Raw genomic sequence first — 14,661 nt, forward strand, 5'->3', positions numbered from 1 at the left:
CTGCTGCCCAAATGCTTTACCCTAACCTGCAGCAGACCTTTAGAAAATTTCTAAAAAGATAAAGACATGAAAGACTTATTTCTGCCCAGCAATATCAGTATCTCAATTGCTCTTAAAGAGAAACAGTTCCTCTAAAGGCTATTATTCTTATAAGCATTATTATCATATGTACCATCCAGCCAAAAAGCTTGAAGACACCAAGGTGCTAAACAGATATTGTTAATCTCACATGTATATATGATGCTCAAGGTACCCTTTTTGATTAGGTAGAACACATTCCTCAAACAGGGCATCACTTTTTTTTTTTCAAGACAGTTTCAGTGTGACATTAGCTAAAAAGCAAAACCAGAAACAAATAAGCCTCAAGCGAGAGGGTCCAGTAAGGTCTTCATGTTCTTTGTGAACTCCAACTTACAGTTCCAAAGAAGAACTAACATCCAACATCACTTTCTGCAAAGCAGACAGTTTTAATCAAATACATTTAAAAGAATTTTTTAAATTATGAAGGCTGTAAAGAAGGTGGGGATTTTTTTTCCTCTTTCTTCAAACACACAGGACATACCTGCACTTCATCCAGTAGCGCTCTGGCTTGCTGCAATGGGATAGGAACATTGCGCAGTCCACTCACAGGCTGACAGGATATTTCCACCAGCCACTTGCGCAGCTTCTCTGCCATTTCCCTATAGCGTTGCCACTGGTGAATCTGGCTGTCAATGATCCCCCTCCTCTGCTGTACCCGGCGAATTACTCCTTGCCATTGATTACTTAAAAGAGTCAGCTTCAGATTAAATTCATCCCTAATATAAACAGATAAAGATACATAGTAATCTTCATACTTTGGTCTATTTTTTAATGAAATAAACTGAAGGGAAAAGGAAGATGTTTTCTGGCTGTTATGAAACACCAGGAGAAAAGTACTGAAGTCTCATGAGAGCTGACTGAGGATGAGAACTTCACACTGCATGTACTGGGAGAACCAAAAGGTTTCAACTATTGAGACCTTAAAAAAAAAAAAAAAAATCAAACCTTTAATATCCAAAACTCTTCTACCTTCTCCCCAGAAATATATAAAGAAAACCTACAGATTTTGTCAGTTTGGATTAGCCAAATTCATAATAAATAATGAAGACTGCACAATTCAGCCCCAGATTTACTACTCAGTTCAAAGCGTAAGATCTTATGCCTCAGTTCAAGGCATAAGATACACACAGCATTAACAAAATTCTCACATCCCAATGAACAGCTCATCTTATATTAGGACCATGATACCCTTAGCAAATTCAATGCATAAACACAAGTGTGAAGCCACTAGTGTTTCACTGAGTTTCATCCATTTGATCGTAACTGTCTAAAATAACATCTCAGCAATGCATTCCTATTCCATCACATTCAGGCTGCAGGTCTTCTGAAACGGCAGTAGGTAATCCTGTTGATAGAGGGAAATCCCCCCCCAGATCATGTGTAACTCACTAAATCTGTTACTGCAGGCTCCTTTGGTGAAAGTAACATTTTGAAAGTACATCAAAATAGACATGTGTAATGTGCTTGATAATCCAAGCCAAATCTTTGTCAGAGAAGCAGCCTCAAAGCTGTTGTATTCCCAAATGCCACATTCACATAACCCACAGCATTCTACAGAACACTGTCTTATTTAAGAACTCGCTAATTAATAGCTTAACCACAGCTATAGTAAATTCTATTTCAGTAGAGCATGATCTGAACACTGATATCTGCTACCTTCTCTGTTTGGAGGTCTCCCACTAGTCTAAGTGTTACTTCACATAACCAGTGGAAGTAACAGAACAGGAATGTTTACCTGTCATCCACCTGTCCTTGTTCTAAAAGGTGCTGCCCATCAGAGATAATTGAATGCAAAATCTGCTGGCGGCTGAACATCTCTGCCTGGAATAGCTGTGGTGCAGGAGACAAGGATGTTAAAACAAGATTTCACATTGTAATTCAAACCCAAGATTTTATAATTGAATTCAATCAAACCATGCAATGAAAAAAAAAAAAAAAAAAAATTTCCAGGTATTTACTCTTATTTCAGATTAATTCAATGGGAGTTTTGTCACAAACTTCAATAGAAACATTTAAAAATATAACTTGTGGAGTTACTTGCCAGTTCTAATAATTATTATTAGTTCCTTGAGATTTAAATTAAAACTATTAAAAAGCTAAATTATATCAACAGAAGATATGTTTTATTCTCTAAATAAAATTGTGTGATTTGCACTACAACAAAATTCAGATAGGGCATTAACTGCATGGACAGAAAGGGCACTTCTTATTTTTTGACATGTTTAAGAACTTTACAGTCATTTGCCTTGTTAAATTGAATTTATGCACAGATTTTGTGCGATAGTGTTACACAAACTTTGAATACAATTTTACACTGCCAACAGAACTTGAAATGACATAGAAATGGTGAGCCATGTGTAGAAGCTAAAAATCACTTTTCTGCTTCTTCCAATTTTTCCAATTTATTTTCGAATTTTCCCCATCAGTCACAATAAATTTTCACAATACTTCTAATACTCCCTTATTACCTAAATATTACTTAAGATAAAAAATACCTAAGTACTACTTAGACAGGCATGACTTAAATACTGCTTAAATTTACTTTTAAAAACATATTTACTTTTAGTAATGGACCCTGTCTCTAGATAAGGTTGTTCAGGAACCTTATGTCCATGACCATACAACCAGGCATCAGCTCAGGAACAGATCGCCTCCGTGCTCAAAAGGTTTTCAGAGAGAATAAACAAGAAAGAATACTGGTATAAAGCTTGGGATTTTTTTTTCTTTTGTAAGGGATGGTGTTTGCAGTTGACAGAAGTTTACCCTTGCCTGAACTAAGAGCCACTATTGCACAAATTGAGATTACACTCTTCTTACTTGTCTTTCCACCAGCTTGTGATGTACCTATCCCTGCATCTGCAACTGCCAGCAAAATAATACCCATCGCCACCTGCCCAATTAAATTCCTCAAGCACACTGTATGCAGTTAAGGACTTCTAGATGACAGACTAATTTTTCAAATGGAATTTTGCCTCTCTGAATCACTGAGTTAATTTTGAAAATGTTGCCCAGGTCATAAATTCTCCACTAGAAAGAAATAATGTTGTCTAATTTCCTTGCAGAAATACTTGATAGTATTCTTTGAATACCTTGGCTTTTATGAATGACTGAGCCTGAACTAGAGGAAAACTAATCGCTCTGTTATCTCATGAGCAAAACCACAATACTGTGGGGCTGAGAATTTCAGAAAGCTAAGCAAGAAGGAAGAAATTGTACTTCCTGACACATCTATTTCTGTCAAGTTAGGGAGCATGGATGAAGACCAGAAGACAACAACATCCACCAGCTCTGTCGACAGATTGAGACTGAACAGAACACAACTGGTGAAAAAATAAAAAGCTGAAGCAAAACAAAATCAAACGCCAAAACCCAAATGAAAGCAAAAACAAACAACCCCCCCCCACCAAATCCTCAAAAGCAACAATTTTAGTATTTCTTGAATAGGATGGGTGAAAATAAGATTGCCAAGGATAAGGAACTCTGCTTAGAGTGGAGGTATTCAAACCCTACCCAAAAGCAGAGAGATTTCTGTCAACCTCCACTTGCTCTCCGCATGTACACTGTACTTAAGAGGCATACCCCATTATGTGGGACCACTTGCCACCCCAATTTATTCTTATACGTAGATCAGTATGAAACACAGAAATGGAAATTCAAAGAAGAAGAAAAGGAGGGCAGGTGCTGGAACACACAATGTCGGCTTGCAAAAATCTGGAGAATTGCACTAGAAAGACTGTGAGATCATCTTGAGAGACTTATCTGATGCAGATGCCAGTGTTACTGCATGATATTTGAAAAAGGCACCACCTCCATATTACTGGTTTGTGAATTTCAGTGGCAAGTTACTTCTACATAAGGCCACTGAGGTAGCTGGGTTTCTTTTCGTATAAACATCAGCAAAATTATGAGTCGGCAGTGGAAAGGTGGTTAACAGAGCTGGAGACAATGTCAATATCCATTCCAATAGCACATGTGGAAAAAGAGTTATTATCTCATTATCTTGAAAAATACAACACAAAAGAACCTGGAAATTCATCTCAAGAAGTTTAGATTTGGCCCTTTCAGCTGTGAGGAGTGGGAAGAAAATTCTTCATGACTACTAGGAGGCATTGCAAAGAACACTGAGTACTGAAGAAATTTAGATTACATAAAATGCAAAAAATCTTTATTTAAAAACAATATGCCTGAGTAACACTCATCAGAGCTACATGCTGAGATCAAGGTTTCAAGAGAGAATTAAGCTGAGATCTCACGACAATTGAATGCGGAATGACTGCCGCTAACCCCTTAAAAAAAATTATAGACATGACTGAATGCAACAATAGTAGGTAATTATCCACTGAGTAATTATTTCATTCAAATCTCAAACACATGGCATGTCTCAACTTGCAGACACTGTCCAGTTAATGCTAGCAGCACTGAGAGGAAATAAAGTTTATAACATTTGTGAAAGCAAAAACAGTTAAATGCTAAAGTGAATGTATACTAAAGTAAGCAAAAATGGTTGTGAATTATTTTCCGCGTCAGACATTAATTCAAACAGTATGCTGTGAAATGTAAGGCAAGGAGGGGGAAGGACATGGCTCTCCCTATGGCCTGGCCTGAGTTTATCTGTAGGTCAACTGAAAAAGTTGTGGGAACTGAAACTCCTGTGGCCACATGGGAGCTTTGGTATGAAAATTGACTTGTCTTGCTTGATCTTTACCAGAATTCTTGGCAGCAGCAATATGGGTGGAGAAAAAATGTGCATCACTTGACTTCACAGAAGAATCATAAAGGCATCCTCTAGTAAAAACTCTGAATCAGTTTTTCCTTGCAGCAAAAGCTAGGCTGTTCATTTGTTACGAAAAACCAAATAACTCCAGCACACAGTGAGGACTGAATCAATTTTCTCTCCAAGGAAATGTTACCAAATGGAGACCCCATGATGAGTTATATAACTCAGTATTTGACAGAAAAGTCTTCCTCAAAAATGCACTTCAGATGCTGTACATGTTGGAATTTTAATAACAAATAAAATTAGAATAAAATGAAAGAACACAGATTTTTATCCAGTTAGGACTGAAGACAAAGGGCCAAAGTGTATGAGAATAGTTAGGCTTTATGAGAAGACCAATAAAAACTTTCATTTCCTTGGTACAAAGCAATGTGAGGCAGGCTAAATGTAAGGGAAAAGCACTCATAGGCATACTTATACATTATACACAAATGCAGACACATACTCAAGTCCTCCCCAAACTGGATATTATTGACATGTTTGCATGCTTCTGTTTTTAAGTTAAGATATCCTCAGATGGTGCAGGCAAATGTAATTCAATTCAAGGTGTACTATTATATTACTCCACAAAAGAATGTGCATTCCATTTAGGTATAAATAGTATATCTTGTAGTTATGTATAAATACACTTGATCACTTGCCTCATGTGCCCTCTGTTGCTCTAAAAGGCTCTGGTAGTTTCCTGAAATCTCTGCTGCCAGCTTTTGCTCAGTCTGAACTAATAAATCCATCCAAGTCTCACATTTCTCCAGGAAGGTCTGCTGCCGCAGCAAGAAAGACTGCAGCTTACTGAAAGAAAGACAGACAGATTCATGTAAAGTCTCCTCCTATCACACACCGTGTTGTCTCACAATAACTTTTCCAGCAGAAGTACGAATCAGATGGTAACACTTTTCCCACTCAGCTATCTCATTAAATTTATTTAGTCACACCCTTGAAAAGTAGCAGTCTGCCTTATTTCAAATTCTGTTGATTTATGGCAAAATCAACATCTCAGCTCACTGGTTTCACTCTTTACTTGCAAGTACACCCCAGAAACAGAACTTTGGTTAATGAAATATCTGAAACATTTCATATATTCTGCAAAAGGTGTACTTCTAGCTGTTGTAATCTAAGAAAACTATACAATAACCTTTAACTGTTCCGACCTGAATCTCTCCGTAGTCTGAGAGGAGATCTGCGACCAATGTCTGTTCAGATTCTGCATTCTTTTGATTTCTTTATCATTCAGAGGAAGCCTGTAACCCAGCTCATTAAGACGGTCCAAATCTGGGGCCATGCTGCTGAATTTCAACATCTGACTCTGTAACAGACAATAAAAGTGATAACCAGCATGTTCACAGACTGCGAAATTATGAACAAGCACTGTTAAATTTGGAATGGCCTTGGCTGCCACCAAGTGGCAAGCAATCCCTATGCCAGAGAAACGCATTTCCGGTTTTCAGCCTCTGATCCCAGACCAGAAGACTCATGCTCATACTTAAACGCACACAGAGAAACTGAAATTGCACTGGAGTGTTTTGCTAAACTGGAGATTTTCCCCTCAGAGCTGAAAACGTAGGCTAGTTTTGCATAGTCTGAAGCCATATGTTTATGTCAAAAAAGCAAGCCTTTTTCCTTGTTTGAACGTTTTCCTTCCTGAATGTTAGGCTGGCAAATTCCCATTGAACTTACCCAACTCTTTATTTTTTGTTTTTTGTTTTGCAGTACAGAAATATCCAATCCACTACATTAGGAAAATGTCCTGGGTTTCAGCATGCCCAAAGTGAAATTATACGCATACTTAATCCTGATAGAAAAATAATGGAGATTAAAGTGACAAAAGTAGCCTAGATGGCAATGTTAATCAACTTCCTGTCAGAGCCTCTGAAAGAAGAGGAGGTGAAAAAGAAACCCCACAAAATAAAGAGTGGAAGAGTGCAAATGGAGATTACATGGTACACAGTACAAAAGTTTCTCCAGTTTATCAAGATATGAAGAAATGGACAACTTCATCCCTAAACTAAATACCAGTGAGACAGACATTACAGAAATAAAAAAAAAAAAAAAAAAGTTGAGGAAAAAAAAGAAGATAAAGGAAATCTCAAAAACCTGCTAAAATAGCCATTCCCATTTTGAATTTATATTCATTTTATTCTAAACAGTTTTCTTCTTTTCTTCTTTACTCGGGGTAAAGTAACATTGACAACCATTCTTTGGTTGCCACCAAACTTCTAAGTTCTCAGTCTTAACACTTTGCATAAGCGACAGCCCTTTAATATATACAGAATGCATGTATGATATTTGCGCATACCCTGTACTAAAAATAGCCAGGCTAACAGAATTAAAAAAAGGAAATCAAATCAGTATTCTGCATGTATTGGTCACCTTGAGTTCCTCCATTCTCCTCTGTATTGCTGAGAGATCAGATGAGTGACCAGGATCTTGCTCTTTTAATATTTCCTCTGCTTCTGTTATCCAGGCCTCAAGGACTTGTAGGTTCTTGGCAAAGGTTTGATAGTCCAGCACTCCAGCCTTGAATAGAAAAGGACCCACAGTTTAAGACCTTTGGCCACATAGCCTCCAAATTGATACTACACTCCCGTTATTCTCACTATAGATTTGCAAACAGCTGTATAGGCTAGAAGCAATTGTGACTGCAGCTTTGCTCACAGACCATGGAATTATTGTTTGTTTTATTTTTAACTTAGAGGACTTTGGATCACTGCAAAAAGATAACACTTCTACAAATTGCATAAGTATCTCCTTGTCTTGAAATAGAAAACCTCCTTTAACTTCTTTTTATGAACTAACTACTGCTTAATTTATTGTCAGCAGAGAGAACCATTAGCTGCTATTATTGCAATCTGAAATCAAAAACTTCTCTTATGCTTTTTCTCCTCACAAGTGATGCTATAAGCACGTTCTACACAATGCTGAATTTCCTGGATAAATCCTCTGTCACCCAAAGAGAAGCCACTACCTTTGTTGCCTTCTCACCCATATACCTTCCTATAGAACACATTCTGACAGTTCATTTTTTGCTTTTTTGCTCTAGTCACTCGCGACACAAGCAATTAGCAACATCTACTCATTAGGTTTTGACACAAATGGTAGATGTCAATTCAGGCACTGACATTAACAGGAACTGTAAAAATCAATTCTACACCAGAATTATTCAGAATCCCTCATTTGTTTTACTGCTAAAGAACTAGCTGGAAAGAGAGCTTCTCTTTAGGGGAGCAGTAGCTGTGGATACAGATGTTAGCACAACTGCTGCACACTGAAAGCATGGTGCTCTTGGCATTTGAGACAGATGCTTTCCTCCATGAGTGCTATTATCTTCCCAGAATCTGGACATTCTTACAAGGTTTCTGTAGTGGACTTGAGCATATTTTATACGCTCAGCATATTTTTGAGCATATTTTCTGCTTTTTGATTTCCAGGGAAGTCTAGGAAATGCTGGTGAACAGGTAACACCACTGTCTTTCCATCCAGTTTTAGCTAATTTATGTGTTTTCAGGTACCACAAGATGATCAGATTTGAGGACTGAAAACACTCTCTGCATACCTGAAGTACAGCCTGTTGTTTGCGGAGAGCTTGTTCTAGGGTTGACAGATTCTGGTTCAGAGAAAGATGATCAGACTGTATAGCTGCTGCTGCTGAAGCTTCCACCTGGCTTTTTAGCTCCTCTCCCAGCTCTTGAAGAACAACCAGTGACTCCTGTGCTGTCTTCAAATCTGTAAGCACATCCTGAGGCCACACATTGAATAAAGATACAAATAGTTAACCTGACATTCTGCAAATGTCATCCTCCCTCTGATTTAAAGGAGCAATTAAATGGCCAAACTCCACCACTATATGAAAAACTTGTATTTGCTACTGTATTTCAATACCAAAGTGTCCACTCACACTCTGTATCAAAGGGAAATATTATGCAGAATAAAAAAATATGTCGAAGTACCTGTGCACAGAGGAACAAAAAGAAGTGACTGTTTACCTACGTTTGAGAAAGCCTGAGTTACTGATGAGGCAATACTTGTTGAAACAAACCTTTTGAATTCACTGACATGCTGGTCCTAAGCAGTGGCAGCCCTCACTGCGGGCTGATTCATGTCTGACTAGACTTCCTGTTTTTTTCAGCTATGAATTACCAAGAGAAATGAAAAAATAACTTTTGTAAATGGCCTAACATAACAGCTAAATAATGGGCCATCAGGAAATTATTTCATTAAAGATAAACAATTTGAATAGCCAGTCCAGATGACTATGCCTGAAACACTTATTAAGGTGTTAATATTTCTCCTTGCAATTGTTTTGCTTACAGTGAGACAACTGACATTTCAATGCTCTTGTTGCTGACGCTGAACAGTAATTTAAAATCAAAAGAACCAAAATGAAATCATAGATAGCAGGTAAACTATCCTGCTGCCTTGAGATACAGTCTTGAAAAAGAAAGAATCTCAAGGTTTCAGAGTGAATAGTATCTTTCCATAAGGAAGGATAAAGGCATCCCCAGAACATACTTTTCATTCAGAAAAAATGAACAGCCTAGTCTGGTGGGAATACAATCAAAGGATGTTGTGTTTCTGTTACAAGGAATGCAATAGATTTAGTAGAAATATTTTCCTAAGCAAGAATTCCTTTGACAGGTAGAGACTTAAAACTGAACCAAATTATATAATTTATCCACCTTCTCCAGAGATACGACTTCAAATACAAGCTTCTGAAACAACACCACAAGAAATATGGAGGAATCACATGGGAAGTGTGAGAAACTCATGATATTTGGGTTAAGAGATGTAAAGCTCCTGTGCCTGAGACACATCAGTAAAAAGAAATGTGTTCATATGCAAGTTTCCAATACGCTAAGTTTAGTAATGGAGAGCCTCTTGTATTTTTAGTCCACAGAGCTGTGAAAAACTGCAAAGCTCAACTGAACATACATTGCAGTCCTGAATCCAGGCAGTAACCTCATCGTCGGCAATGTCTTTGCTGGTGGCAGTCTTCAAGAGTTCATTGGTCTGGTCTTCCCGCTGACGAACTGTGGAGGAACACTGCTGGTAACAGTCCTTGTACCTCTGCCATAGCTGAAGGAGGCCCTTACTGGCACGCAGCCGCTCTGCAATCTCTTGCAGAAGGTTGTTCCACCTGGTGAAGAGATTGGATGAATGACTGAAGCCTAAGAGTCCCAAGAACTATTGTTGTCCCTCTTCCTCTCTACTGTTCACTATGGTCTTCTCGATTTTAAGAAATTTGCTAATAATCAAGATCCAGACATTCTGAGAGAGGGAAGGAATCCCAGAAATACATTGACAGTCTCTTCTGACCTGTTAGAGCAGGTCTGATCTGTGCAACATCTTGGATGCTGTATATCGGATGCTGTATATTGATAATTGAGGTCAGACAGAGCTGGAGTGCACTTTTGGAAGTGAACATCCAGTTATTTCTACTTAGCATACTTTGGTTCATCCACGACTGGCCATGAATGGCAAGTACCAGATTCCTGCAAAGGCCCAACAAGCCCAGGACAGGTATAAACAAGAAACCATTTATTCTGCTACAATTCCCTCCCAAGCCCTGACAAAAGTATTTAAAGTCATAAAGCTCTGTGCAACTCCCTTTTAAAAAACTCCCAGACTTATTAAAACTTTTTGTATTTTTTTATGCAATTAAATATCTAAACCGCTCTTGAATTCTTGGCTCTAATGGCAACCAGAAACATGTACTTTCTCAAATATGCTGTGCAATTTCCTTACTAAAGGAAATCACATTATTTTTCAACTATATGATAAAAATGGTGACGTGAAAATTCCATCAGCCATCTTTGAAACTGTTAAATCCCACAGTATCTTTTTAAAATGTGGTGAATAATCCCTCCTTCCACTTCCAGATTCCAGTGCAGGATGAACCACAAATTAAAAAATTCTGCCATGATTGTGTTTTTTAAAAAAAAAAATAATAAAAAAAATCATTTTCCACCAAAGCAGTTTTTGGTTTTGGATTCTGTCTTTCCATAGATTCTCTGAGTAAACCCTTACAGTGGTTCTGGCCTGGATTCAAAGCTGAAAAAGCTGTTTGCCAACCTACTGGTGAAGGCTTAGACTTCTTGACTACCAGGCTCTTCCTACAACTAGAAAGAGCAACCCAAAAACTGGGGAACCTGAAGCATGCAGGGCAAATGAAATTTTCAGACAGGACTCTTGAATTTTAAGTGCAGTGTTATTTTCCAGCACGGTATTTATGCATCTTAGTTGTCAGCCATTCATGGAGCAAAACTACTGACAGTGCTGTCCAATTGCTTTGCTGAAGAAAATACTGTTTCATTTATTTTTGTAGTAAATGGGATGACCTGCTTCAGCCCTTGGCAAAAGGAATAACCCCAGCTGTCCCCACAAGCTCCCAAACAGAAAAACAAACAAACAAACAAAAAAACCAAAATAAATATTATATAAATACGGGTCAATGGATAAATGCCAATTTACCATGAAAAGTAAAGTTCAACAAACAGACATTTTCTACCTCATATTCACTTCTTTCAAAGTGTTGGTAAGTGTTTCAGTCACTGGTGATTGACAGTCTTTCAACAACTGGTTGGTCACAGAACCAAATTTTTGTAAGCTACTTTCTTGCTTTTCCAATTCATCTTGTAGGCTCTAAAACAGATAAAATAGTAAAAAAAAAAAAAAAACAAACCCTCAAAAAAACTACCATAAAATATGAGGTATTATAACTGTATGATGTAGAAATATTTCAAAATAGTATGTATCAATTATATCATATAGATTATGAATACAAAACTTGATTTTATGAATGCTTCACCTAAACAGAATGTTGTTTAATATAAATACTATTGTTAGATTCATTTGATTCAATATCAAGATATAGTGGCAAAGAGTAAATTTTAATCTAATATTTTCACAAGAGAAAAAAATTGTAAAAATTGTATTCTAAACAGGTACTCTTCACTAAATCATAGAATGGTTTGGGTTGGAGGGGACCATAAAGATAATCTAGTTCAAACCCCCTGCTGTGGGCAGGGACACCTCCCACTAGACCAGGTTGCTCAGAGCCCCATCCAAGCTGGTCTTGAACACTTCCAGAGATGGGTCATCTTGCACAGGAGTAAGTGCATTCAACTGACTCAGAAATAAAAACTTAGCTGGTGGAAGAAAATAAATGAAATAAAATTATCCTGTTTAGAACAAGATGAAAAAAGTACCAGCATAAAAAGCCTTTATTCTTTCAATAAGGGTTTTTAACGTTAAGTATTTTTGTGCATATTATTACGGTTTGAACAGCCTAGCAAATCTCAACCCAACTAAACTGTTTAGTTAGAATCTCAATAAGCAAAAAAAGTAATTTTCTGTACCTATTTTTTTACTGACTCCTCCTCTGACGCATAAAAAATGACAACCTAGAAGAGTGGCTGTAAAGGGCATTAACGGATGTTCTTTAAATCTGGGTTTGAAAAGTGCCACTCACAATTAGGGAATTTGAGCTTTATACACGTCTGGATTTCAAGTCACACAAAATATGTGTATGATGATGTAAACTTGTATTTGCCAGCAAATACTAACAAAACAACTTGCTGTTAATTTCAGCATCTGGAAATGTTTGAAAAAATATTTTTGATTCCAAAGACAAAAACTTTATTTGAAATAAAAAGCTATCCTGTCTAATAGAACAATATTTTTCATATTTTTAATAATTTATTTTCTGACAGTGGAAAATCACTGAGCTTCTGAGTATCTCAGCTTTTAGAAAATTATTTTCTTTGATCTTCAATCTACTGTTACCACAAGGGTGCAGGGTGTCAAAATATGATCTCAATAGGCACCCATAGCTCAGAAGCCTGATGAAGCAGAGTTAGAAACTTTTAATAGTGATTAGAAAGAAAACAACCATCACCATTTTATTTTTTTGCAAAATGAAAAATGCAGAAAATGACTATTTGATAATTTGATAATACTGACTATTTGATACTGTGTTTTCTTAATGTCACATGATTTTAATGTGCCAGTATGTCTGTACATACTGGTACATTTTGTTTGGTTAATTTCTCATGAACCAAAATGCATAGTTCTCTGCACCTATGCGATAAAGACAAAATTAGTCCTTGAATCCATCCTTAGTATGTTGAGAGCCATGGTATTCTTCTTACCTGAAGGTTATCAACTTGGACTTTCACAGCTTCCAAAGAACCAGTAAGAAGATAAAAACGGGACAAAGAATATCTGGCTTCTGTCAAGTAACTATTCAATTCTTCATAAACCACTTTGTAAATGCTCCACTGATCAAGAACAGACTGCAACAATATCTTCAGCTGGCTAACCTGGGAGGAGGGAGGAATAAAAAAAAAAAAGTAAATTAAAATCACTCAAGATATTTGGGGTTTGTTCAAATTATTTCCTTCCCTTTGATCTCAGAGGCTACTTGATCTACATGCCCAATCCTAGACCTGTTGCAGAACGAAGATTTTGCACAACCATCAGCTCGGCTTATGCTAGGTACAGCATAAAGTTCTGCTTATTTTATAAAGTCAGGATGGCAGGGAATGAGAATATATAAAGTTCATTCTACTTCAGTCCAAAGCAGGAACAAGAAAGCACCTGTGTGCTGGAAAAGGCAGATCTTTACAGATTATTTGATACCTTTCCAGTAAATGTCAGGAATCATCTAAAAAGCTTTCATTGCTAGAATTAAAAGCATCCTTGGAATAGGAAACATTATACCCATCTTATGTGAAGTGTGCACACAAATTTGGGGATGGAAGGAAACAGGGACACAATTCAAATCTCCACTTATAATACAGAAGCGGGTTACTATCTGCAAACTGCTATTTCTCCCTCTCCTCCACGGCCTGCTTCTGGGCATTGTAATCTGCCCCTTGATGATTCTTTTACCATGTGTTCCAAATTGGCCCAGGAATGGTTAATTTCTTGCAGTGTTTTCATAACAGCAGAAGAGACTTCTTCCTTCTTGTTCTGTATCAAAGAAAGACCACTCTGTTCTACACTTTCAACTTCTTTTTCTTTTGTTCTTATTGATTCTTCTAATTCCTGAAAAGAAAAAGAAGATACCTGAATATTTTTGTTTAGTTGGCAAGATAACACCTTGAGATAGAACAGATGCTCATAAGATCCTTATCTTTAAAAAATATGAAAGTCACACTTGCATACTTTGGCTTTTTATTCTCAAGAGAATCATAACTCATCATCAATTTTATTTAGTTTTTTATGTTCTCTTTAAAGTATAGCTGTTTGCCTTTAATTTAAATAGAAGGATGACCTCTATATTAAACTTGTGTGCAATTGTCTGCTCTCATGCAAGAGTCCATAACTCATTAAAAATAGGACAGCAGTTTGAATACATGGGAAAATTGTTGTGTGTCTTAGTTTGCCCTAGAACACTGAAGGAGCTTTTTAATTAGTCCAAAGCTGGCTCAAGCCATGGAAAAAAATTAATTTTGCCACCCAAGGAAAAAGACAAAATGACTTCCTAGGGAAAGATGTCCATTTGCCATCCCTCCCCACAAGAAGTGGAGTGTTTATTCCTTTGCCAGGTCCCACCAAAGCCACTTCCCTGAGGACAGCAAGTCTTCCCCTTTTCTAAATGACAAGTTCATTGGAGTCCAACCAATGACAACAAACAATAGACTGCAGGAATTTTTCTTATTGCCTCCTCAAGGTTGCATGCTTTTAGGAGGCATTAATGAGCTCAATAGCATTTTGCTCTGCCCAATGTTCCCACACACTAACTGAAGAAAATAGGAAGAAAATGAACGGTTGGTGTGAAAATAAGTGAAGAAAACAAGGCTGAG

The 14,661-nt window shown here is 37.2% G+C and overlaps 1 protein-coding gene and 1 long non-coding RNA gene across 18 annotated transcripts in view; one reads left to right on the top strand and one right to left on the bottom strand.

The window, feature by feature from the left end:
* Nucleotides 1-14,661, top strand: part of LOC133278595 (uncharacterized) — a 398,225-nt gene that overhangs the window by 332,420 nt on the left and 51,144 nt on the right. The gene's annotated exons all lie outside the window — the stretch shown is intronic.
* SYNE1 (spectrin repeat containing nuclear envelope protein 1) overlaps nucleotides 1-14,661 on the bottom strand; it is a 291,988-nt gene that overhangs the window by 44,771 nt on the left and 232,556 nt on the right. For all 17 annotated transcript variants that reach the window (XM_061471557.1, XM_061471555.1, XM_061471566.1 and 14 more), the window contains 10 exons: nucleotides 13,745-13,900; nucleotides 13,003-13,173; nucleotides 11,361-11,494; nucleotides 9,785-9,989; nucleotides 8,409-8,591; nucleotides 7,226-7,372; nucleotides 6,007-6,161; nucleotides 5,500-5,647; nucleotides 1,817-1,911; nucleotides 563-797 (listed from right to left, as the gene is read on the bottom strand). In XM_061471557.1, coding sequence (XP_061327541.1) covers nucleotides 563-797; nucleotides 1,817-1,911; nucleotides 5,500-5,647; nucleotides 6,007-6,161; nucleotides 7,226-7,372; nucleotides 8,409-8,591; nucleotides 9,785-9,989; nucleotides 11,361-11,494; nucleotides 13,003-13,173; nucleotides 13,745-13,900 — 1,629 coding nt within the window. The remainder of the gene's footprint in view (nucleotides 1-562; nucleotides 798-1,816; nucleotides 1,912-5,499; nucleotides 5,648-6,006; nucleotides 6,162-7,225; nucleotides 7,373-8,408; nucleotides 8,592-9,784; nucleotides 9,990-11,360; nucleotides 11,495-13,002; nucleotides 13,174-13,744; nucleotides 13,901-14,661) is intronic.

This window comes from Pezoporus flaviventris, unplaced genomic scaffold (assembly GCF_033815535.1).
Source record: "Pezoporus flaviventris isolate CSIRO_AGI_PZ_B2104156 unplaced genomic scaffold, CSIRO_AGI_Pfla_v1 ptg000066l, whole genome shotgun sequence".
Lineage (NCBI taxonomy): Eukaryota > Metazoa > Chordata > Aves > Psittaciformes > Psittacidae > Pezoporus > Pezoporus flaviventris.